The sequence below is a fragment of the Neofelis nebulosa genome, chromosome X (genome assembly GCF_028018385.1).
Source record: "Neofelis nebulosa isolate mNeoNeb1 chromosome X, mNeoNeb1.pri, whole genome shotgun sequence".
NCBI classification, from domain to species: Eukaryota; Metazoa; Chordata; class Mammalia; order Carnivora; family Felidae; genus Neofelis; species Neofelis nebulosa.
The window spans coordinates 9,728,378-9,753,611 of NC_080800.1; the positions used below are offsets into that span (position 1 = coordinate 9,728,378).

At 44.0% G+C, this 25,234-nt stretch overlaps 1 protein-coding gene across 3 annotated transcripts; it reads left to right on the forward strand.

The window, feature by feature from the left end:
* On the forward strand, window positions 1–25,234 carry TLR7 (toll like receptor 7). Of its 3 annotated transcripts, XM_058712961.1 has the most exons (4): window positions 1–1,001; window positions 1,167–1,266; window positions 1,626–1,726; window positions 20,720–25,234. In XM_058712961.1, the coding sequence occupies exons 3-4, from the start codon at window positions 1,724–1,726 to the stop codon at window positions 23,867–23,869; spliced, it is 3,153 nt and encodes a 1,050-aa protein (XP_058568944.1). In that variant the 5' UTR covers window positions 1–1,001; window positions 1,167–1,266; window positions 1,626–1,723; the 3' UTR covers window positions 23,870–25,234. The 3 variants fall into 3 exon arrangements, with proteins under 3 accessions (XP_058568944.1, XP_058568945.1, XP_058568947.1); XM_058712962.1 differs by having other exon boundaries at window positions 1–1,266; XM_058712964.1 differs by lacking the exon at window positions 1,626–1,726 and having other exon boundaries at window positions 2–1,001.

The following is a 25,234-nucleotide window of genomic DNA, read 5'->3' on the forward strand; positions in this document are numbered from 1 at the left end:
AGCGTTAGAGTCTCCTGCCTTTCTACTATCTCCTTCGTTCCTAAGCATTCTCCGCCGGTTTCCTTCCCAGGTAGTTCCTATTTGTGTTGCTGTTTTCGATAGGATCCCCCTTCCTATCACCACTGCATCAGTTGTCGTCTATACGTGAGAAAGCTATTGATCCATACCTATTGTTTGCATAGCAAATTGGCTCGATAAGAAGGTATTTGACGTTTACTGCCTGTGTAGCTATCACTTACGTGGTATGTGCGTTAATTCCATTACTTGTAAAGAAATAATACCGTTTTCTTTGTTTTTTTCTTTTTTGCTTTTTTTTGGTACTTAATGAGATAACACATACAAAGCAGTAAAAACAGTGTTTGGCTCCTAACAACCCCCTCGGAAAGATCTCCGTTTTTATTCTATCTAATAGGTTTATCAGCTGATCCGGGGTACCAGGGACTTTTCAGTATATTAACCCTGATCACTCTCAGCTGATTTCCCCCACGCCAACCTGCAGTTTTCCAATTCTCTCCGGGTCGACGAGGTGGACCGAAGAACTTTAAACATAACTACGGATGTTTTGACTGTCCCCACAAAGGGACCCAATAATCCGTTAAGAAAGGAACAGTTCTCGCGAGGACCCCAGTTCCAGAAACAGGGCTTTATGTGACACTAGACTCCAAATGCAGCTGACCTTTCCTCCTGAAGTGAGTCAACCAGCCGGCAGATCTGTCTCTCAGGGGGGCCTAAGACAGAGCAAGGTAAATTTAGACCTGTCTCTCAGATATCTATCTACAGAACAGTGGTTCTCAACCCGGGGTGCCTTAGCTCCCCAGGGGATATTTCGCAACGTCTGGAGACATCTGTGGTTGTCACAACTGGAAGGGCAGCACTACTGGCATCTGGTGAGTATAGGTCAGGGATGCTGGTCAACATCTTCCAACGCAACAAAGAATTCTCTCACCGAAAAGGTCGACAGTGGTGAGGCTGAGAAAGTCACCTACAAAAAAGGAAGGAAGGTTGGTCAACCGGGTTGTTTGGATTTAGACAAGGCATTGCCCTGGGTATGGTGGGAGAAGTAAGGGGAACCTGGTGCTTCTGCAAACCTCATGTCTCGGGTGGTTTAAGTAGTTATGCTCCACCCCTAACACCCCCAACTTTGTCTTTGCACTTGGAAACTCTAGGGCTGGCAGCCTGGAGCCTCTGGGACTCCATGCTTCCTGAAGACCATCTCTTCATCTCAGAAGCCTCCGGACATAGATCACTCCATGCAACCAAAAAAAGGTATTTTGAGCATAGGGACAAATTTGGATAATGTAACTAATTAGGTGTATGAGCCATTCTCAGTGGGGAAGGGAGGGGAGGGAACCCAAATCATATGCCAAAAAAAAAAAAATCCTCTGTAAATCTAAAGAAAAATTTTGGTAGTCTAAAATGCCAGTTCCTTGAAGATAAAGCCAGATGTTTAATAATAGAAATGGTTTTCTGGAGCGTATCTCTAGTTTACATAACTCGGAGGAAGGAAACACCATTGATGGCTGTTTGCGACAGCACGTTTTAGAGTGATGTCCCCAGCATATTTTGGAGCTACAGTATGTTACCATCTTTGAAATGCACAATTTGGTATTTTCTCTTTATCTTAGTTGATGTTTTTGGGTCCATCTCAGGCCAATCGTGACACCTTTCACGCTCTGCTCTCTCCAACCGGACTTGTAGATTTCATCGTGGAGGAAGACTGAACATGGTAAGACCAGCCGGGAGATTCCCTAAAGAAGTGTTATCTGTAATCCTTGGGGGAAGTACTGAAACCAGCTGGCAAGAGATGTTTAAGAATTTGTATTTTGGTTATTGGCGGAGGAAACTTCTTCGTGGTATTTCGTAATCAGGATTAATCATGGGAGCATTTCATAATTGCAGATTAATCAAGGCTAGGTCTGTCCAACTTCCTGCAAGCGTTCAGGTGGGCTGTAGTGAGGACGAACAGATGTTTGAGTTGGGGAAATCACTTCTGTGGGTCTAATTTGTTCATCCTACGTCGTTGGCTTTGAAACCGTACAAATCACTGAAGTTACTGGACAGCCGTTACGGCTTGCAACCACGGGTTTTGTTCAGGAACAAATGGAACTGGGGGAAAAGAGGCCCTGGTACAGAACTGGACTCCGTTGCCAGCATAGCACGGCCATGTGGGGATTTATAGCCAAGGAGCAGAGTGGGGGTCTGTGGGTAGAAAATGACTAAGACAAAACATCAGGGGTGGGGGTGGCTTCTGGATAAGTGTACTTACCAGGATTCTTGTGGAAGACAGGCCAGGGAGATTGGCTGTCACCTGGAGGATGTTAGAGGATGAGGGACTGTGTCCGATACCCGGGATGATCAGAGATCAATGGTGAGGGATTCTCGTTAAATGGACCTAAGAGGATTCATGCTAAAACTGGGCAGATGGACACAGAAACACGAAAGTCAAGGCCTAGTGACTGAGAGGTGCGTTCCAGGGCTGTCGTGAGGCTCAAGTAACAGGCTACGTGTTTGAGTTCTTCGTGGGCAGTGTGAGCTATTAGGGATGCCAAAAATTAATCAGAAAAGGACATCGGTGGCCTTTTGCTGAAATGATTTTGTCACCCAAAGTAGATATGATGGCGTGCATTCAGTGGGAGCCCACTCTGGTTTCTAGATCTCCATGTTGGCGTCAAGGCTCATTTTGTGTCTACGGTCTAATGAAGAGTTAACCACGGCGTGAGGGGAGGGGAACTATGTTACAAAGGAAACTGCTGCTTATAGTTTCATTTCCTAGAAACTCAGAGGTCTGTTTTTATGCAAACCCCTGCCCACATCTGCCTTTGCCCCTTGAGGGATGGAATAAGGGGACTGGCGATAATAAAGACCGTTCGTGTTTACTGACCACTTACTAGACATCCAGCGTCATGCTAAGGGTTTGATGTCTGTGGATCTGTTTCAGCTTCAGAGCAGCCTTGTGAGGCACAGATGAGGGAACTGGGGCTTCGGGAGGTTCGAGAGCTTGAGTGGTCTTGGCTGGATGGCCTGATTCCAGGAGCCACGCTGTAGCCCCATAAATGTGAACTTCCATTATGATACCTTACCGCTGAAGAGAAAAAGAGAAACTGGTATATCTTTTGTAAGAAAAGAAGTGGAAACAATTTGCAAAAGAAGACCTACAAAAGGCCAGAAAGCCCCGGGGAAATTTATTCAACCTTATTAATAGTTATATGTCCTATCCTTTGATCTGGAAACTCCACTTCTAGAAACCCTTCTTAAAGACATGATCAAGGAGGTGGCAAATAATTTATGAAGATAGTCTATGCAGCATGGCAAAGAGGATATGTCATGCCGGATGTTGAGGAGGGGTTACTCAATCGTGGTCACCCATTAAATGGAATGTTGTGTAACCACCAAATCATGTTTTTTAAAAGAACACTAAAAGACCTAAGAAAGTACTTATAGTGGCAAATGAAAACAGCAAACTAGAAATTGATAAGTAGCATATATTTCTCATGGTTTTTTTTTTTTTAATTTTAGAGAGAGAGAGCAGGGTAGGGGCAGGGGGCAGAGAGAGAGAGAGAGAGAGAGAGAGAATCTCAAGTAGGTTCCATGCTCAATACTCAGCTCGGATCCCAACGCAGGGCTTGATCCCACAACCCCAGGATCATGACCTGAGCCAAAACCAAGAGTTGGACGCTTAACCAATTGAGCACCCCCAGGCACCCCTTCCTGATGTTTTTAATCTGTGCACACTAGATGCTTCCTCACTGTTGGTTAATCTGTGAAGATGGTTTACATGAACACATGTGTTACCTATTTGTCTTAGTAGTTTCACAAAAGAGCCCTGCATTCTAACCATTTTACAGTTGAGAAATCAAGAGGCTCTTGAGGTAAACTGATCCACCAAAGTGAGAGGGCTCTCATGTGGCTGAATAAGAATTTAAAATCCAACCTTTCAGGAGCTCATGGGGCGCTCAGTCAGTTAAGCATCTGACTTCAGCTCAGGTCATGATCTCCTGGTTTGTGAGTTCGAGCCCTGTGTCAGGCTCTGTGCTGACAGCTCAGAGCCTGGAGCCTGCTTCGGATTCTGTGTCTCCCTCTCTCTCTCTGCCCCTCCCCTGCTCATGCTCTGTCTCTCTCTCTCTCTCTCTCTCTCTCTCTCTCTCAAAAGTAAATAATAAAATATTTAAAAATTTTCAATGCAATCTTTCCACCGAAAAAGCTCTAGCTAAGGCTGGAATGCTCCTCACTCTGTGTAATAGACACAGGACATGGAGAGCAGTATTAGAAATACATGTGCTGATATGTAACCATAGTCCGGCAGTTTTACAAGTAAAAACATTATTCCACTCTTCACTGTAGCAAATTTCTTTGTGCCCAAGCAAAGAGGTAACCAGAAATTTATTTACTAAATTAAAGAAATCTCATCATTTAGAAATTTGAAAGATTGTGCTAAAATTAAAAGCAATCATTACAGATTAACCAACCAGTGTCTTCACACCCCAAGAACAGCTCACTTCTGTCTCAGAAGCTTGCCAAATCTTAGGCCTGGGCGGTGCGCCATGGCCGGTCCCCAGCTTGCCGCCTATGTCTGTACAGCCTACAAGCTAAGAAAGCTTTTATGTTGTTGTTTTTTTAATGTTTATTTTTACTTTTGAGACAGAGAACGAGAATGAGAGCGTGAGCAGGGGAGGGGCAGAGAGAGAGGGAGACAGAGACAGGGGATCTGAAGCAGGTTCCAGGCTCTGAGCTGTCAGCACAGAGCCCGACTCGGGGTTCAAACCCACGAACCGTGAGATGGTGACCAGGAACGCTCAACCGACTGAGCCACCCAGGCGCCCTGAAAATTTTGATGTTTTTAAGTGATTGAATAAGTCAAAGGAAGAATAGTATTTTATGACCCATCCTAGGTATATTAAACTCAAACTTCGGTGCCCACAAATAGTTTTCTTGTTTGTTCAGATATTGTCTATAACGGCTTTCACGCTGCAATGGCAACCTACTCATTGGTTGAGTGGTTGTGACAGAGACCATACAGCCTGCAAAACAGAAAATACTTGCTAACTGGCCCCATACAGGAAAAGCATACCGTGGTGGATTCTGGAAAACAAGTGGATAGAGTATATGATCAAGTAAGACTTAATATCTCCTGGTCTTTAGTGCCTGTTGTAACGTGTAATAGCTGTTGAGTACCTAATTTATGTAAGACTACTATATAGCATTTTATTCTTTTATTTTGAAAACTAAGTCTGTTGGGCTAAAAATGATAGGAAGTAAATGATGAAAAGTCTATTTTTAAAGTAGGTGGGTTATATCCTTACACTTACTTTTGTTTTGTTTTGTTTTTGGTTACATAATGAGACTTTGGTATTTAAGATAATTACACTTTCCAGAGATTAGCCTACAATGAGAAATGTTTTTGAAATTTGCAAAAAAAAAAGGGGGGGAGGGGGAGCTATTTTGTCATAAATTTATTAGGGAAATTCCAAGTGGAGGCTCAGTCTACCAAACAAATAGAAAAACAAGGAAATCAGAGGCTCCTGAAGTTAAAATGATTCACCAAAGTGAAGTAACTTCCTTGCTCATGGTGTTTGGTTAGCACCCAGGGTGATGTCCATATCACTCTCCAGTTATCAAACAATTCAGTGCCCTACCCAGTTAATGGGAGTTCCCTCCTTGGTGAGTTACAGATAGACTACACCAGGTGGTGTGGTCACACTAAGAAAACTTTTTTTTTTTTTTTTTTTTTTTTTTCAAATTTATTTTTGGGACAGAGAGAGACAGAGCATGAACGGGGGAGGGGCAGAGAGAGAGGGAGACACAGAATCGGAAACAGGCTCCAGGCTCCGAGCCATCAGCCCAGAGCCCGACGCGGGGCTCGAACTCATGGACCGGACCGCGAGATCGTGACCTGGCTGAAGTCGGACGCTTAACCGACTGCGCCACCCAGGCGCCCCACACTAAGAAAACTTTATTTGCAGCAAGTAAGGAGACCACGGGGAATGACTTTCAAAGCCCCTAAGCAGATGTGAGTGGGTTCCTTTTACTTAGGGTTAGGATGAATATTCAGAAAGGGGAGCTTTGTCATCACAGGTCCAGGTGGGCACAAGGTTGCAAAACAGGTGTACTTAGAAAACAGGTGTACAGGAGCATCTTATGTTAAGCGTGTGCTCCTCCTGGGATGGAGACTTTAACACTTTAAGGAAGCAGGGGTAACTGTCGGACACAGGGAAAGGGCTGTAGAAGTTGCGGGTGTAAACTGAGCAGGGTCTTGGGCTCCTGATCTCCAGCAAGGAATACAGGGCCTTGCTGGTTCACCGGCTAGAACCACATCAGTTGACCTTGAGGAAAAAACAATTGTCTGAAAACAAGCTTTAGACTTTCTGGTACTTCCAATCCCACGGCACGGTTTCAATATCGACAGGGCAACAGGTTAGTGACTTCAAATTCATGGGTGTCCAACGACTGCTCTTCTACTCACTCCTTGCCTCTCCTGTGTCCCTTTCCCATTATTTTCCAGCTGGCCATCAGCTCTGGCTCAACCCAGCCTGGCCACTCGCAGGATCCCCGCTGTAATATGAAATCCTTCGCTTCCCCAGCTTGCCTTCAGCACCCCCACCACCAGAAATGCATGTTCCAATAATTCCTTTTCAACTTGGGCCACTTGGCTCTTTTCCTGCCCGTGTGATCTTGCAGATAGACCGGAGGAGCAGGTGAACCCATGGAGCTGTTGCCCCCGAAGCCTGGCACCTAGTAGCCCCCAGGGGCACTCAGTATGTTGGCCTTCAGATGGGTTGGCTGGTAAAGGTGTGGTGGTGAGCAGAACAGTAACTGTTCCCAGGCTTCCAATATTCCCATCTCAAGGTGGATTTCCTTCTGAGAGGAATTTTGCTGAGAGGAATTAAATCTAAGCAGAGTGTAGCCATGCAGAGTATGTGAGAAAGACCCCAAGGGGAAGGCAAGTTACCTGCAAAAAGATGAGGTGGTTGGGGGTGGTTCCTTGTTGCCAGCAGGTAATCACACTGATTTCCTCGTGCAGTGTCTGCCTGGGCCTCCAGGAGGGTCCTGTCCTCCTTCTCCTCTGTCTTCCACATCTGCTGTCTTCTCACTCATAGCTGCTAAGCTTGCTTCCCACTTCACCGAGAACACTGCAGCCATTGGAAGAGGCTATCCACGTGTTCCCTCCTCCTTGTGCGCCTACCTAGAGCTTCTGTACCTGGATGTCCTGCCAGACCACCTATCCAGTTCCCCGTCGCTGCCTAACACATCACCCCAAAATGCATTGGTGTAAAACAACCACAATCATATACTTTTTTTTAAAAGTTTATTTACTTATTTATTTAGAGAGTGAATGAGCAGGGGAGGAGCAGAGAGAGAGGGTGAGAGAGAATCCCAAGCAGGCTCTGTGATGTCAGCAAAGAGCCTGATTTGGGGCTCGATCCTATGAACCATGAGATCATGACCTGAGCCAAAATCAAGAATTGGATGCTTAACCAACTGAGCCACCTAGGCATCCCATAATCATATACTCTTATGTGTGGTGGGCTCAAGGGCCAACTGAGCTCAGTTAGGTGGCTCTGATGCTGGGTCTTTCACACCGTTACAGTCAGTGCCCAGGGCTGGACTCACCTGAAAACTCGCTCCCTCACAGGTCTGTGCCCAGGCAGGGAGACTCAACGGCTGCCAGCTGGGGCTGCTCAGGGGGGTCTCTGTCTCCATGTAGTCTCACCAATATGGCGGCTGCAGTGTAGCCAGGTTTCTTACAAGGCTGGTGGCTCAGGGCTTTAAAGAAAGTGGGGAGAGAGACAGAGAGATCAAGAGAGAACAAGCACTAGGTGAGGGGGAAACCCTATCACCTTTTTTCTGTCCTAGCCTTGGAAGTCCTGTGGCATCACTTCTGCTGCTCTCTGTGCAAATTCTCACAAAAACCTCAAAGGAGGATAGGAGATTTGTCAACAAATGTGTGGACTCTTCTACTGAGGATGAGAGTTTTTTCTGTTCCCAGCTAAGACCAGTCTCCATGCTGGTGTGCTAGGTGTCCTCCCTGCTCTCCTGCTCAGGATCAATGTTTGAGTACTCATCATCATCATCATCATCAATGCTTTTTGGTGGGTTTTTTTTGTTCTTTCATTCTCACCAGCATCACAACGTGCTATTATTTCTCTTGTCCTAAAATAAATCCTCTTGACCCTCCTGGCCCTGGGAACACCTGCCAGTGTTTTTGTTCCCCTTGGCAGGAAATTTCCCAGAAATGTTTGCTGTTTCCAATCTGTCATCCTTCTAAGAACTTTGAAGTCATATTTTCTTTGGCTTCACCTTCAAAATATAATCCAGTATCTGGCACATTCTCACCACCTCCACCCTTGCCAACTGGGCCTTTTGCTTCAATTGCTGTCATAGTGTCTTGACTGGTCTCAGTCCTTCCACCTTCACCCCCTCACGGTCTCTTCTCAACACAGCACAACAGCACGGATCTTCTAAAATGTAAGTCAGGCCACATCACTCTTCAGCTCATAAGCTTGACATGGAACCGCATTCCACTCAGAGGAAAACCATCATCCTTGGAATGGTTGGCAAGGCCCTGCGTGCTTGGCGAGAGGCTGGGGGCCCTCCCTCTTTGACCTCATCTCCTATCATTCTTCAACTCCCCTTGCTCAGGGCACACCAGTCTTGCCATCATCTTTTGAATATTCCAGCATGTTTCTACCTTGGGGGCCTTTGCATTAGGCTTGTCCCTCTGCCTGGATTGCTTCCCCCCCCCCTCCACCCCTAACCCCCTTAATAGAGCTGCTTGGTCAACTTCCTCCTTTCCTTGAGATCTAGGCTCAAATGTCAACTTCTCAATGATGTCCCCCCAAACCACTGTATTTATGGCCACAAGCCCACCCTGCTCTTCCTTTTTCTATAACCTTGTCACTTAACATTGATATGATGATTATAGTTCTATATTTTTTGTTTATTACTTGGAGAATGTAAGCTTCAGAAGAGCAGGAATCTTTTCTATTTGGTCCACTGATGTGACCCAACACTTAGAAGTGGGTACCTGGCACATAGCAGGTATCAATACATACTTGTTGAAATTTTCATTTTTCACAATTTACTTTCACATTATTATAATAAGGTTTTATTACATGCTCTGCAATCTTTAATTTTTTTAAATGTGAATTTATTTTTGAGAGAGAGAGAGACAGAGTGTGAGCATAGGAGGGGCAAAGAGAGGGAGACACAGAATCTGAAGCAGGCTCCATGCTGTCAGCACAGAGCCCAATGCAGGGCCCAAATTCACGAACTGTGAGATCATGACATGAGTCGAAGTCAGACACTTAACCAACTGAGCCACACAGGCGCCCCTGCTCTGCAAATTTTAAGATGTTTTTAAAAATAAAAGGAATACCTGTTCTTTATTTAAAAACTCAAAGAATAGAGGATAAAGCATGTTCTTTCCTACCCCGCAGAGGCTCCCTTTCTTACCCCTTCCCAGAAAATATCACTGTTGAGTTTCTAATGTGTCCTTCTGTACTTTTCGCTGCAAGAACAAATCAAATATTTGTATCTTTATTCATCATAAAGGGTTCATATGCTATATGTTATTTTCATGCTGCCTTAAAAATTCATTTTGTTTATAACTGAATAACATATCTTGTGCAGCTTTTCATGTCAATACCTATAGGTCTACCACATTCTTTTTATTTTTAGTTTTTAAAGTTTATTTTATTTAGAGAGAGAGAGGAGCACGGGAGGGGCTGAGAGAGAGGGAGAGAGAGAGAATCCCAAGAGGCTCTCCACTGTCAGCACAGAGCCTGACCCAGGGCTTGAACTCAGGGACTCTGAGATCAGGACCTGAGCCAAAATCAAGAGCTGGATTCTTAAGTGACTGAGCCCCCCGGGCGCCCCCATAGTGGCTGGATTCTTAAGTGACTTAGGAGGCTCATGGTGGTTGGAAGCCTTGCTTAGATCATTTTGAAACGGCAGCAGCCTGAGCTTCTGGGGGGCTAGGAAGACTCACAGCTGAGATCAGACGCAGGCAGATAAGTTTCAGGGGGCTCCAGGCCAAGGCTCAGAAGCATCGAGTAAGCACAATAGAAAAGGAGCGTGGAGGTCCGTTAGCTCAACCCACACAGTTTGTGGATGAGAAGAAAGTCAAGGTTTACGAGCATTTAGTCAGTAGCCCTGCAGCAGATTGAGAGGCTGACTCCGTTCCCAGCTTCCTGGACAGCATGTTTCCCTATTCGCCATCCTAGCCTCCAGCCTTAGACCTACGGGTGGGAAGCAAATGTGGGTCTCAGATCAGGAGAACTCGGTTCTGAATGCAAGTTCAAGTCCTGCCAGGAAACGGATGCAGCCACAAGGATGTGTTTTGGCACTTTGAAGGGTTTCTTCAAGCTTCTGTTTGGAGGGGAGGCAGGCAGCATTACCTTTCGGCCTGACTAGCCTTTGTCTGCAACATTGTTTGCCGCACCTGGATTGCCCCGACAGCAGAGATCTCCCAGCTCAGGAGACACACATGGCCTCTGAGCGGCAGTAGTAGAGGGATTTGGTTCCTAGCTGGGCAGGAATGGTGTCTGACTCCCCAGTATTCCCCTCCTTGGCCTAGCACAGTCTTTTGTGTAGGTTACATACCCAATATGTGTGTTGGATAGCTGTGTGAGCATATAATTCTTTTGTGAATGTAAACCTGAGCATGCCTGTAAGTTTACAGATTCATGAACTACCCTGACCTAGCATTGCTGGACAGCAGATGGAATCCATCAGAAGTGTATCATCCGAAAAGTCTCTCTTTTTCCCTCAAGTTGGTCCCACTCAAATTGTAAATCCCTCCTTTTGGTATTTGGCAGATTTCTTTATGAAAACTCTAAGTAGCACAATATGGACACATCACAGTGCTAAGAATCCTTGAACCGAAAGAGAAATACACTGCGATACAGACACAGGCCAAGTGCGTTTGCTGTAACTGTGTGAAGCACCTTGAAGATGATTGCTCAGCATATGCACTTGGACGCTTGGTTCGAAGTTGCTTCTCTGATCTCTGCCTCTCCATCAGTGAGATGGGAATATTTATATGTCCTTTCAACTTTATTGTCAGGGCTTAGTGATGTCCTAGCAACACTGTGTTTCCTTCAGCATCTGGCACGTAATAAGCACACAAGAAAAGGCCACGCCATTGTTTAAAAAAAAAAAAAAAGCAAATGGCCGTCTGGTGACTGTTCAGTGTGAATTCGACATTTTCCATTTTCACAAGAAGAGGCGATTTACTGAGAGAATAGAACACCTGTGCATACAAAATCAAACATTCCCTTTTTGACCAGTTAGCTCGCTAATTGAGCATCCGGATTTACCCAGTGGATTTGCATGTGTAGTTAGCTGGGATTTGCAGCCGAAGCTGAGCCTGGTGTATGTCATGGTGTATTACGTTACTTTACAAATCACGTTACTGAAAGGCGCATGTCTTTAGGCAATCGTGGCCCAAAAAACCAAAACAAAACAAAATAACGTGAATTATTTGTAGCAGATGAAAATATAGGGCCGGCTCAACACTGAGTGAGCTCTGTTTGAAGACTTTTACTTACTTACTTACTTACTTACTTATTTTAAGTAATCTCTACACCCAATGTAGGGCTTGAACTCCATGACCCTGAGATCAAGAGTTGGATGCTCTATGGACTGAGCCACCCAGGAGCCCCTTTGGCACTGAGCAAACTCTTATATTGAATTTTGTTGAAGCTAAGGTCCCCACTTTACTGTTAAGCAGGTAGTTCCAAGTGGTTTGAAAGGGGACATTTCCACTTAAGGAATAAAGGAAAACTTCACATCTTTCAATCATCTTCTCAAGAATATTTTTTAAATTTGGAAGCCTCAAAAGGTATTATTTCTCTTTATCGTTTTAAAAAATACTTATTTTATTTTTGAGAGAGAGAGCATGAGCAGGGTAGGAGCAGAGAAAGAGGGAAACAGAGGATCTGAGGCAGGCTCTGCGCTGACAGCGGAGAGTCCAATGCGGGGCTCAAACTCAGAAACTGTGAGATCATGACCTGAGCCGAGGTCGGACGCTTAACCGACAGAGCCACCCAGGTGCTCCTTATTTCTCTTTAACACATTTGGGAAGGTTTTCTTCCTTGAGTCAATTTTCCCCCCTCCTTTGCTTCTTCAGAACCCAGCCTGTCACTGTCTATCTGCTATCTCTGCGTTCCAAGCTCCTGGTACAGCCGGCACAGAGAGACAGGAGACGGCCCATCTGCCATAGAACATCCCAAGGGCCAGCTGGGCTGAGGCTCAACTACTGAGCATAGGACAGGGACAGTCCCGTTCCAGGTATGCCTGTTCCCAGGAGAGACAAATGAGCTCGCCATTCTTACTGGGGTTTCAGGTTCAAGACGACAGAACTGAGAAAGGATCAAGGAAGGGGCCTTCTGCAGTTTCACTTCCCATGCCTTCCTCTGACATTGTCCTCTTTCCTTCTGGGGTACTTTCCCACTTCACCCCTTCGTTTTAGAGGTGCCAAGCCCTCCTGGTGTCTCCTCACTTCCTTGTCAACAGTCTGACCTTTGGAATACTTTACCATTTATGATCATTCAATGTGTGTCTTCCATGGGATTTTAAGAAAGTTCAAAGCCTTGATTTATTCAGCAAATACTTATGTCATGCTCACCATGTGGCAGGCCATCGTAACGATAGAGTACATGTAAAGACAAGCAAGGTTCCGGACATAAGAGCGTTCACCACCCAGAGGGAGGATTGCATGCCTTGACATGGAGCCTTCTGGAAAAGTAGCATAACAAAGCAGCCAAGAGCACAAGCTCTGAGCCGTGCCCTCTGCTTTACACTCTCTTCGTAAACAAACCTAGTTCTTAGCATTGGAATGATGAGGAAATCATTCGCTAAATGCCATTGGTGGAAATTAGCGGTGTGTGAACGTGCTTAACAGGCTTTCGAAGCAGTATAATTTCTTTTAATATTTGGCAGGCTTGGGTTAAATTTGCTTAGAGTTAATTCTATGCGTGAGTTTCGTACAGCCTAAGATTTTGTCTAGGCCAGGGGTTTGCAAACTACGGCCTTTGGGCCGACTCTGACCACCTGTTTTGTATTGTTCGTGAGCTAAGGATGGTTTTTATAACTTTAATGAGTCACATTCTTAATGGTAATTGAAGTACCCACATGATCGCCTCAATTTTACCTAAAATATTTACTCTCTAGCCCCTTCTGGAAAAAGTTTGCCATCCCGTGGTCTAGACCAGTGCTCTCTAATAGAATTTTCTACAGTATGCCTGCACACTCGAATACTGTAACCTCGAGCTTACTGTGCCTTTTGAGCACCTGAAATACAGTTAGTGTAGCTGAGACACTGAATTTTAAAATTGCATTTAATTTTAATTAATTTAAATTCAAATGGCCACACATGACTGGTGGCTATCATATCAGACCGAGCAGCTCTAGACCATTTTATTTATTAGTTTTTTTAATTTCTTTTAAGTTTATTTTTTTTGAGAGACAGAGAGAACAGATGAGAGGGAGAGAGAGAAACCCAGGCAGGCTCTATGCTGTCAGCGCAGAGCCCGATGTGGGGCTCGAACTCACAAACCACTTACGAACCGTGAGATCATGACCTGAGCTGAAACCAAGAGTTGGACGCTTAACCGACTGAGCCACCCAGCTCCCCTAGACCATTTTAAGTGAAAAGATTCTGTATTCTGTCAATGTTCCTCATTCTCAATTTCATCAACTCCCCAGAGGCTGTAGGAGTCAAGGGCAAGGCAGCACTGCTAGTCAGATTCTTGCCCTGGACTGACTTTCATTGTCTGCTAGAAAATACTTAATGGAAAGTGCTGGAAAAATGCATATGAGCACTCGCGCTCTCTTGGGGCTGCTCTTGATTCTGTCCGTTCATCTGCCTTCATTTGTGGTAAAGCAGTGGGCTTTTTCAACCCTGCCCGGCCCCAAATTAAGGAAGGCTTAATCAACTTTAGAGTTCAGGCTGCCGGCAGAGAAAACCTCACTTCCTTCCATCACTGCTCGCAGATGCTAACTTCAGCCATAGCTCATGCCTCTCCTAAGACTGCTAAAAACAGTAAGAAGCCATCAACACGCATCATGAATATTGCCAAACCGTTTCCCCTAAGAGTAAAGCCACAAGTCAACAGTTGGCGTTCATGGTGACTGTAGTTCACAATACTGAATTGTATTTTGGAAAGTTGCTAAGGGAATAGGTCTTAAACGTTGCCATCACAAGAAAAAAAGCTGTCACGATGTGAGGTGATGGATGTTCACTAGACTTGTTGTAATCATTTTACAATATACACATATATCTTGCTCATAGCCTGATACCAACACCCCATATTTTAGGTTGTCCCACGAGCAGCAATTTACTGCCAAATTCTGAATTCCACAGTGGCTAACAGTGGGTTTACACTGGTAGAGTAGAAAAGCCAATGAACACGGGCTTAGTATAACAATTTTGTGATTTCTCAGAAGCTCCTAGAGGTTAGCAGCTCAGTGTCCTGATTTGTACTATGCTCTGGGAGGTCATGCAAGGATCTGGCGACTTGAGATCACCTACCCTGTTGCTTCACCACCCCTGTCACGTTGTCCATGGAGATTACTCAAAAAATAAAATAAAATCAGGGGTGACCGGGTGGCTCAGTCAGTTAGGCATCGACTTCAGCTCAGGTCATGACCTCTTGGTTCACGAGTTCGAGCCCCGCACTGAGCTCTCTGTTGTCAGTGCGGAGCCCTCTCTGAATCCTCCATCTCTCTCTCTCTCTCTGCCCCTCCCCTGCTCGCTTGCTTCCTCCCTCTCAAAAACAAACATTAAAAACAGAAGTTTAAAAAAAAAATAAAAACTGGGGCGCCTGGGTGGCTCAGTTGGTTAACCATTCTGACTTCAGCTCAGGTCATGATCTTACGGTCTGTGGGTTTGAGCCCCACATCAGGCTCTATGCTGAACAGCTCAGAGCCTGGAGCCTGCTTCGGATTCTGTGCCTTCCTCTCTCTCTCTGCCCCTCCCCTGCTCATGCTCTGTCTCTTTCCATCTCTGAAAAATGAATAAACGTTAAAAAAATTTTTTTAATCTTTAAAAATAAATAAAATAAAATAAAATACAATGTGGAAATATCATTAGTTCTTTCCAGACAAGATGCTGACACTTCTATATGTGTAGCTTAATTGTATGTTCTTATTCCATGGGCTATTTTTTGATACTCGCAATTAATTATTTTTATCATCCTCATCAAGTCCAGAGATTGTTCTATATCTCCCAATATCTTTTTCTTCTTTTTTGTTTTGATGGAGAGAGAGCATGAGCTGGGGAGGGGCAGAGGGTTGGAGGGAGGAAGAGAGAGAGAGAGAGAGAGAGAGAGAGAGAGAGAGAGAGAGAGACTCTTAAGCAGGCTCCATGCCCAGTGCAGAACCCAATGTGAGGCTCAACCGTGAAATCATGACCTGGGCCGAAATCAGGAGTCGGAATCTTAGCAGACTAACAACCCTGGGAACCCCTTCCCTTTCTTTCATCTCATGCTGATAGAATCGCCATTTATAATTGGGCATATACCACTCAGAAAAAAAAGATTATATTTCCCAGGCTCCCTTGCAGCTAAACATGGCGTGTGACTAAGTTAAAGCTAATGTGATGTGAGAGGAAGTGAAATAGGCACTTTGGGGGGTGTATCCTTAAATGGTGGGGCTGCTCCCCTTCTTCCTATCTGCTTCCATCTGGCTTCTTGTAACATGGATGTTGTAGCTACCTATCTTGAATGACGCAAAGGCAGACAACGTGGCAAGGGTGGTGAAGTGACAAGGTAGATCACACAGTTCTTCCAACCGTCGATCCAGAGCTGGGTTGATCTGGCCAGAGTTGGTACTTCTGTCTGGGTTGATCCCAGAGAGTGTCCTCAAGAACGTGGGTTTGAGCTTCTTAAACCTTTCTCCCCGAGGAATCCCCGGGCAAATAGAAGAGATAGAATGTTATCCCCTGGGGAGTCTGGGGCTGTAGCCTAAAGCAGTTGGCTCCAAAGGGAAATTTCTTTGAAATATTTTGCTTTATTTCATTCACGCATGCATTCACTCTTTTATTCATGTGTTTATCAAACATACTGCAACACAAATTAAGTGCCAGGCATTGTTTTACACAAGGACACACAAAGCCCTGCTCTCTTGGTGCTTATATTCTCATGCAAGATAGACATTAAACAGATAAGCGCATAAATTATCAGCAAGATAATTGCTGATTGTGTTAAGGACCATGAAGGAAATAAAGCAGACTAGTCTAGTGCAGAGTATATATACCTCTCTGTGCCTCAATGGACTCATCTGAAAAATGGAAATAATAATAGAGGTCTGTAATTCCAAAATCTCCAAACTGAAAGCTTTGTCCTCACTCAGTCAATGGCAAACATACGACTCGAATTCATTTGGAGGTGAATCTTGATCTGAACTTGAGTAAGTTAGTTTTCTTTCTTCCTTCCTTCCTCCCTTCCTTCCTTCCTTCCTTCCTTCCCTTGATTTTTCTTCCTTCCTTCCTTCCTTCCTTCCTTCCTTCCTTCCTTCCCTTGATTTTTCTTCCTTCCTTCCTTCCTTCCTTCCTTCCTTCCTTCCTTCCTTCCTTCCTTTCCCACTTAGTGTGGATAATTCTTTGTTTCACTGCACAAAATTTTAAGTGTTTGGTGATGGGATACTGCCCCAGACCCCAGTAGGAACATTACATAACATGTGGATCCATATATCCTATTACCTTCTAAGATCCGAAAAATTTTTAGTTCCAAAACACATCTAACCCCAGAGGTTTTGGGTAAGGATTGAGGGTCTGTAGTACCACTCACATGTGGTTCTTATGAGTTAATATATCGAAACATTGAAAATGATGCTCAAAATATAGCAAGTGCTGCCTACTAGAGAAAGCCTGACTGAGTGTGTGTTATTTATGCAGACACCTGAGGGATGAGAATGACCTGGCTGTGGGAAGAGGAAGGGAACGATAATTTCAGGAAGAGGGAACAGCAGGTGCCAAGACTGGTTCGAATGCGGAACAGAAAATAGGCCAGATGTCTGGTGTGTGGTCAAAACAGGGGAAGGATGGTTCAAGGTCATGGAAGTAGGGTGGGAGTCAGAACATGCATGATATAAGCAATAATAAGGATTCAAAGTGTAATAGGAAGTCACTGTAGTTGATGTGACTCATATTTATAACGAATGCTTTCATGCTGTTTGATGAATGGCTTGTAGAGGAGACAGAGAATTGGGGGACCATTTTGGAGCCTCTTGTGGTAGTCTGGGTAAGACCTAATGGCTAATGGGGGTAAGGAGGTGGCAGTAGACATGGAGAAAAGTGGACGAGTGCAAGAAAAAGTTTAGAAATATGGAAGGATAAGAGACTTTCTGATTAATTTTCCATTCTAGTTTATACTATGTCCATATGTAGAGTCATTTCACGGTCATTGTCTCAGGTATGTTATGGTCAGGGTTTGCTGGACCCAGCTCATACAGGCTTGCCAGAGCAATTCTGCACATCCCTCCCCAACTCTGCACTGAACGGCATCACACTGGCAGTTGCAAATTGGCCATGGTGGGAGTCTTTACACTATGGGAATTTGCAAATGCTGCAGATCAGGACTTAACAAATCAGAGATGTGGGTGGGGGAAGGACAGCGGTTGTTAAACCACTCTTATTATGCCTATAACTCAACTGCCTTCATCTTAGAGCATTCGTTTCCACCCCCCCCCATCATAGAAATACATAAACTAGGCATATTCCGGAGAACTCAGTTGATGGCTGTCACTTCATGTTTTTAACTCGCTAATTTAGGGATCCCCCCAGTTCTTCCCAGGATCTCATCTAGGTTCATGGGAGTGGGCTCATAAGAGGGTACCTGGTTCACAATTTGTCCTTTATTCATTTGGCCCCATTTAGAATACAACTCACCTCCCAGGTCAACAGTAACACCCTTTGCAGCATTACTTATTACCTTCCGATAGTGGGGTTCACGAACTCATCATGTCTTCTGGCAGAAGCACGGCTGGAGATGGGGTCCAGGGTCTGGGATCCCATAATCAGGGACCATAAAAATAGCTCCCTCTGCATCTCTCCTTTTCCCATCTTGACTCAACCCCTCCTCCCTGAGTGATGAACATTTCTCCTAAACCTTTGAGTAAGATTGATGCTCAAGGGAGATATACCACGTTTATCTATGAGCTTCCTATAACCCCTGGCCTATTGCCATATCTCCCCAGGGATCTGAGTGCTCCACATTGGGGAGTATAGCCTGAAAGGATAACTAGAATTTTGATGGGTGGAAATGGTAGAACAGACTAGTCCAGGTGAAAAGACTTGCAAGTCAGGGAGCTACACATTGGGCTTGGGGTTAGTGACTAGAGAAGCTGAGAGGGGCGTTGTATCAGGTGAGCCTGGACAAGTAGGTATAAATAAAGCCAATTACTGGAAGACTTTGGATGCCATGACACAAAGTTAGGGCTCATTCTGTAAAAAAGAGGGGGGGGAAGAAAATAATTTGAAAGACTTTAGAGTAATGTAATCTGATTAATCTTTGGGAAGCTTAATAGTTTGGGTGGATTGGAAGAGCAAGAGCCTGAGATCAAGGATGAAGTTTTAGCTAAAATGGCAAAGCAAGGAGGATGTCAAGGAGGTCAATGAAGAACGTCAACTGGACTCAGTGAATGGTTTTAATGAGGAAGAGGAGGAGACAGGGTGGTGAAAGAGAAAAAAAGAGACAATGTTGTACCTCTAACTTCAACTCTAGGCATCTCAAGATGCATGAAGAAGCTCTTTGAGATCTTTCTGAACCATCTTTCATTAGAGAAAAAGAAAGCTGGGGAGGGGCGCCTGGGTGGCGCAGTCGGTTAAGTGTCCGACTTCAGCCAGGTCACGATCTCGCGGTCCGTGAGTTCGAGCCCCGCGTCAGGCTCTGGGCTGATGGCTCGGAGCCTGGAGCCTGTTTCCGATTCTGTGTCTCCCTCTCTCTCTGCCCCTCCCCCGTTCATGCTCTGTCTCTCTCTGTCCCAAAAATAAAAAATAAAAAACGTTGAAAAAAAAAATTAAAAAAAAAAAAAAAAAAAAAGAAAGCTGGGGAGAAATTTGCTTATTTACCTTGTATTAGAGGAATTAAGGGAAGTAGGCATTTGGTTTATTAGATATCAACATATTTGGTTGATTCAGTCAATGGGGAAGACAAAAGCATTAATTGATCTAGAAGCTTGTTGTAGAGACACAGGCTACATCATTCCATAGATAAGCACCTGTTAAACTAAAACCAGTGTTCTGGAGTAAAATATTGATAGAGATCCTGAAACTTGAGGGCAAGTCCCTGGTTAAACCACCCTCTAAGGCAGGGCAAGTTCAAGTTAATATGGTGATTAGCAAAGCTCTTTAGTACTTCCCATACTACCTTTTAATGTCTTTCTCCCCTGGGTCCCAGTTTCTCCCCTGATAAATCTGGATGCCCAAGAATCAGCATTATGGGTAGGTTTCCATATGTCCCAGTTTGCCTAAGAGAGTCTTGGTTTTCTGGCAATAGTCTTAGCGTAATTATATATTTTTTTCTTAAAGTTTATTTATTTTGAGAGAGAGAGAGAGAGAAAGCACATGAGTGGGAGAAGGGCAGAGAGAGAGGGAGAGAGAGAATCCCAAGCAGGCTCTGCATTGTCACCACAGAGCCCAACACAGGGCTCAATTTCATGGACAGTGAGATCATGACCTGAGCCACAATCAAGACTGGGATGCTTAACTGACTAAGCCACCCAGGTACCCCTAGTCTTAGCATAATTCTTAATAGGTCTGCCTTCCTTTCACTCTCATAAGTATCCTCTTTTTTAAAATTTTTAAAAATGTTTTATTATTTATTTTTGAGACTGAGAGAGGCAGAGCGCAAGTGAGGAAGGGGCAGAGAAAGGGAGATACACAGAGTCCGAAGCAAGCTCCAGGCCCTGAGCTGTCAGGACAGAGCCCGATGCAGAGCTCCAACTCATGAACCATGAGATCATGACCTGAGCTGAAGTCAGAAGCTTAACTGACCGAGCCACCCAGGCGCCCCCATAAGTATCCTCTTTGATCAATCAGGAGTCACCCAGACGGTTCCCTGACTGTCTGCTCTGCTCTCTCCTTTCCACATTTCTGTAATGTAAACCCAATGTGTATGGGATTCTGTGTATCTCCCTCTCTGCCCCTTCCTCACTTGTGCTCTGTCCATCCCCAAATCATCTTGGATTTCCAAAAACAATCCAAGAGGAAAGCCAGCTCATAGAATGGCAGTGCTACTTAGGATATTGAGAGCCTTGAATATTGTGAGGTATAATGTGCAATGTGTACCAGAGCAGGCTTAGCACGCAAACAGTAATTGCACTAAAGTCTTAATGTGTTATTTGTCCCAATGCATTTTCATTTTAATATTCTTTCATCCCCAAATTTCAGACTTTGGCAGCTAGTTGATAGCTCTTCCACTGCACTATTTTTAAATAATAGTGAATAGGAAAGTGTGCGTCTATCACTTTGAAAGCTATGTAACTGAAAGGCTAAGATGCTAAAAGCTAAAAATGTAACTAAATTGTTATGAACCTTAGTAGTAGACAAACACAGTCACGGAGTGGGAGATGTTGTCCAGGCAATGGAGAATAAGACTCGATTTGTTTATTTTAAACTGTAGCAAAAGAGAGGCAGCAAATAGGAATTTTCAAATCTGATTCTTGGTATATTTTAGAACGATTTAGAATGATGGTGATTTGTTCTTTCTTATACTTTCAGGTGTTTCCAATGTGGACATTGAAGAGACAGTCCCTTATCCTTTTTAACATAATCCTAATTTCCAAACTCCTTGGAGCTAGATGGTTTCCCAAAACTCTGCCCTGTGATGTCACTCTGGATGCTCCAAAGGCCCATGTGATTGTGGACTGCACAGACAAGCATTTGACAGAAATTCCTGAAGGTATTCCTTCCAATGCCACCAACCTCACCCTCACCATCAACCACATACCTGGTATCTCTCCAGCTTCCTTCCACCAGCTGGACTATCTGGTAGAGATCGATTTCAGATGCAACTGTATACCTATTCGACTTGGGCCAAAAGACAATATGTGTCCCAGGAGGCTGCAGATTAAACCCAGAAGCTTTAGTAGACTCACTTACTTAAAATCCCTTTATCTGGATGGAAACCAGCTTCTGGAAATACCTGAGGGTCTTCCCCCCAACTTGCAGCTGCTGAGCCTTGAGGCCAACAGTATCTTTTGTATCATGAAAAATAACCTAACAGAACTGACCAACATAGAAAAACTCTACTTGGGCCAAAACTGTTATTTTCGCAATCCTTGCAACGTTTCATTTTTCATAGAAAAAGATGCTTTCCTGAGTCTGAAAAATCTAAAATTGCTCTCCCTAAAAGATAACAATATCACATATGTCCCCACTACATTGCCATCCACTTTAACAGAACTCCATCTTTATAACAACGCCATTGCAAAAATCCAAGAAGATGATTTTCATAACCTCAATCAACTGCAAATTCTTGACCTAGGTGGAAACTGCCCTCGTTGTTACAATGTCCCATTTCCTTGTACACCCTGTGAAAATAATTCTCCCCTACAGATCCACATGAAGGCTTTTGATGCATTGACAGAATTACAAGTTTTACGTCTATACAGTAACTCTCTTCAGCATGTGCCCCAAAGATGGTTTAAAAACATTAAAAAACTTAAGGAGCTAGATCTTTCACAAAACTTCTTGGCCAAAGAAATTGGGGATGCCAAATTTTTGCTTCTTCTTCACAACCTTGTCCAATTGGATCTGTCTTTCAATTATGAACTTCAGGTCTATCGTGCAACTCTGAATCTATCGGATGCATTTTCTTCACTGAAAAACCTGAAAGTTTTACGGATCAAAGGATACGTCTTTAAGGAGCTGAGCAGCCATAACCTCTCCCCGTTACGTAGTCTCTCCAATCTTGAAGTTCTTGATCTTGGCACTAACTTCATAAAAATCGCTGACCTCAGCATATTCGAACAATTTAAAACATTGAAAGTCATAGATCTTTCAATGAATAAAATATCACCTTCAGGAGATTCAAGTGAAGTTGGCTTCTGCTCTAACACCAGAACTTCTGTAGATGGTAATGCACCTCAGGTCCTTGAAACATTACATTATTTCAGATATGATGAGTATGCAAGGAGTTGCAGGTTCAAAAACAAAGAGACTCCCTCTTTCTTGCCTTTTAATAAAGATTGTTATGTGTATGGGCAGGCCTTGGACCTAAGTAGAAATAATATATTTTTTGTCAAGTCCTCTGATTTTCAGCATCTGTCTTTCCTCAAATGCCTAAACTTGTCAGGAAATACCATTGGCCAAACTCTCAATGGCAGTGAATTTCAGCCTTTAGTGGAGTTGAAGTATTTGGACTTCTCTAACAACCGGCTTGATTTACTCTACTCAACAGCGTTTGAGGAGCTACGCAACCTGGAAATTCTAGATATAAGTAGTAATAGCCATTACTTTCAATCAGAAGGCATTACTCACATGCTAAACTTCACCAAGAACCTAAAAGTTCTGAAGAAACTCATGATGAACAACAATGACATCTCTATGTCCACCAGCAGGACCATGGAGAGTGAGTCTCTTAGAATTCTGGAATTCAGAGGAAATCATTTGGATGTTTTATGGAGAGATGGTGATAACAGGTACTTAAAATTCTTCAAGAATCTGCTAAACTTAGAGGAGTTAGACATCTCTGAAAATTCCCTGAGTTTTTTGCCTGCTGGAGTTTTTGATGGCATGCCTCCAAAACTAAAGACTCTCTCCTTGGTCAAAAATGGGCTCAAGTCCTTCAACTGGGGAAGACTCCAGTATCTGAAGAATCTAGAAACTTTGGACCTCAGCTACAATGAGCTGAAGAGTGTCCCTGAGAGATTATACAACTGTTCCAGAAGTCTCAAGAAACTGATTCTCAAGTACAATCAAATCAGGCATCTGACAAAGCATTTTCTACAAGATGCTTTCCAGTTGCGATACCTGGACCTCAGCTCAAATAAAATCCAGATTATCCAGAAGACTAGCTTTCCAGAAAATGTCCTCAACAATCTGGAGATGTTACTTTTGCATCATAATCGGTTTCTGTGCACCTGTGATGCTGTGTGGTTTGTCTGGTGGGTTAACCATACAGAGGTGACTATTCCTTACTTGGCCACAGATGTGACTTGTGTGGGGCCAGGAGCACACAGGGGCCAGAGTGTGGTCTCTCTGGATCTGTATACCTGTGAGGTAGATCTGACTAACCTGATCCTGTTTTCACTTTCCGTATCGGTGGCTCTTTCTCTGATGGTGATTACAACAGCAAACCACCTCTATTTCTGGGATGTGTGGTATAGTTACCATTTCTGTAAGGCCAAAATGAAGGGGTATCAGCGTCTGACATCACTGGATTCTTGCTACGATGCCTTTGTTGTGTATGACACTAAAGACCCAGCAGTGACAGAGTGGGTTTTGGATGAGCTGGTGGCCAAGTTGGAAGACCCAAGAGAGAAACATTTTAATCTGTGTCTTGAGGAAAGGGATTGGCTACCAGGGCAGCCAGTTCTGGAAAACCTTTCCCAGAGCATCCAGCTTAGCAAAAAGACGGTGTTTGTGATGACAAACAAGTATGCAAAGACTGAGAACTTTAAGATCGCATTTTACTTATCCCATCAGAGGCTCATGGATGAAAAAGTAGACGTAATCATCTTGATATTCCTTGAGAAGCCCCTTCAGAAATCCAAGTTCCTCCAGCTCCGGAAGAGGCTGTGTAAGAGTTCCGTCCTTGAGTGGCCGACAAACCCACAGGCCCACCCGTACTTCTGGCAGTGTCTGAAAAATGCCCTGGCCACAGACAATCACGTGACCTATAGTCAGGTGTTCAAAGAGACGGTCTAGCCCTTCTTTGCCAAGCGTGACTGCCTGACCTACCAAGGAAAAGCTTGGCTGTCTAGATTGTCCCATGAATGCCTCACTAAAAGGGTGTTGTTAAAGTCTCCAAGACCTGGGATTGTCCACATCAGAGAGGAGAGTCACAGTGTATGACAAAGGAATTGGAAAAATGGAATTTCTATAATGCATCACATCATCTTTCCGATCTCTCTGTGACTCCATTGGCACTTGAGTCTCCCCTTTCTGTTTCTGTATAAGACACGACTGGGAGAAGGGCGGCAAGGAGAGGACATAAGGCTCTGATTCTCCTGTCATTCTCTTGTGATTATTAAATACACACGCAATCACGAAATTCAGAGGAATCGTGCTTCTACTCCTAAGAAGTACCGCTATGTATGGAAATAGGGTAAAAGATGCTCAGGGCCTACGTGTATGACATCACAATGTACTAGAGTTAGTGAAATGAAAACACAGGGAACGCAACTGATTGCTTCTGCATCACCTAGCGCCCCCTTCTGCACAGATCGACTGTTGCCCTCTCCAGAACCAGGCGGCACAGGCACTCTGACCCTGGATGTCTGTCCTTTGGAACTGTGAGAAAAAAGTGTTAAGTCATCCAGTTTATGATATTTTGTTATACAGCATCCTGAGCGGACTCAAACAAAGATCTTTATCTGCATTGCAAAAGGACTATAGCCAAAGTAAAATTGCCTCATCCAATGGTCTTTGAAACTGCTTTGCTAACTAATATCATATATCTGTAATTATCTGCCAACTTGATCCATCAACATTAGGTGGTTTTTATTATTATTATTATTATTATTATTATTTTTAACATTGGATGGTTTTGATGGTAAACTCTGAAGGAGGACCCCCAAGAACATTTATTTATTTATAGTTATCAAGCAGGGATGACAATTCTTTGGATTCCTTTAAATTGCATGGGGGAGGAGAAGCCAAGGTTTACAGACCTCAGCACTCAGAAAGCTTCAGTCTTGAACCCCAGCTTTCGCCCTCAATGGCAGCAATAGAAAGGACCAAGACATTCTGAAGACACACATACTTTCAACTGGGTATAAAGCCACATGAGCTCAAAGTTTGAAACCTGATCACTTTGCTTTATTTCAGGAAAACAATGACCTACTGAGGTGTCTGTGCTCTTTGGAAAATAGTGTGCATGGGTTCAAATCTCAGAGCATTAGTTGGGAGATATTGTATTTTCCTCATGTATCAAAATGCCAAGGGTTGTAAGCATAGCTGTAAATATACAGTATATGAATTATTTCCAAAGGACTTGTAATCAATAAGGGTCACAAATTCCCAAATTAATCTCTGGATGAGATGAATAAAGACATAAGCTGCAAGAACCAA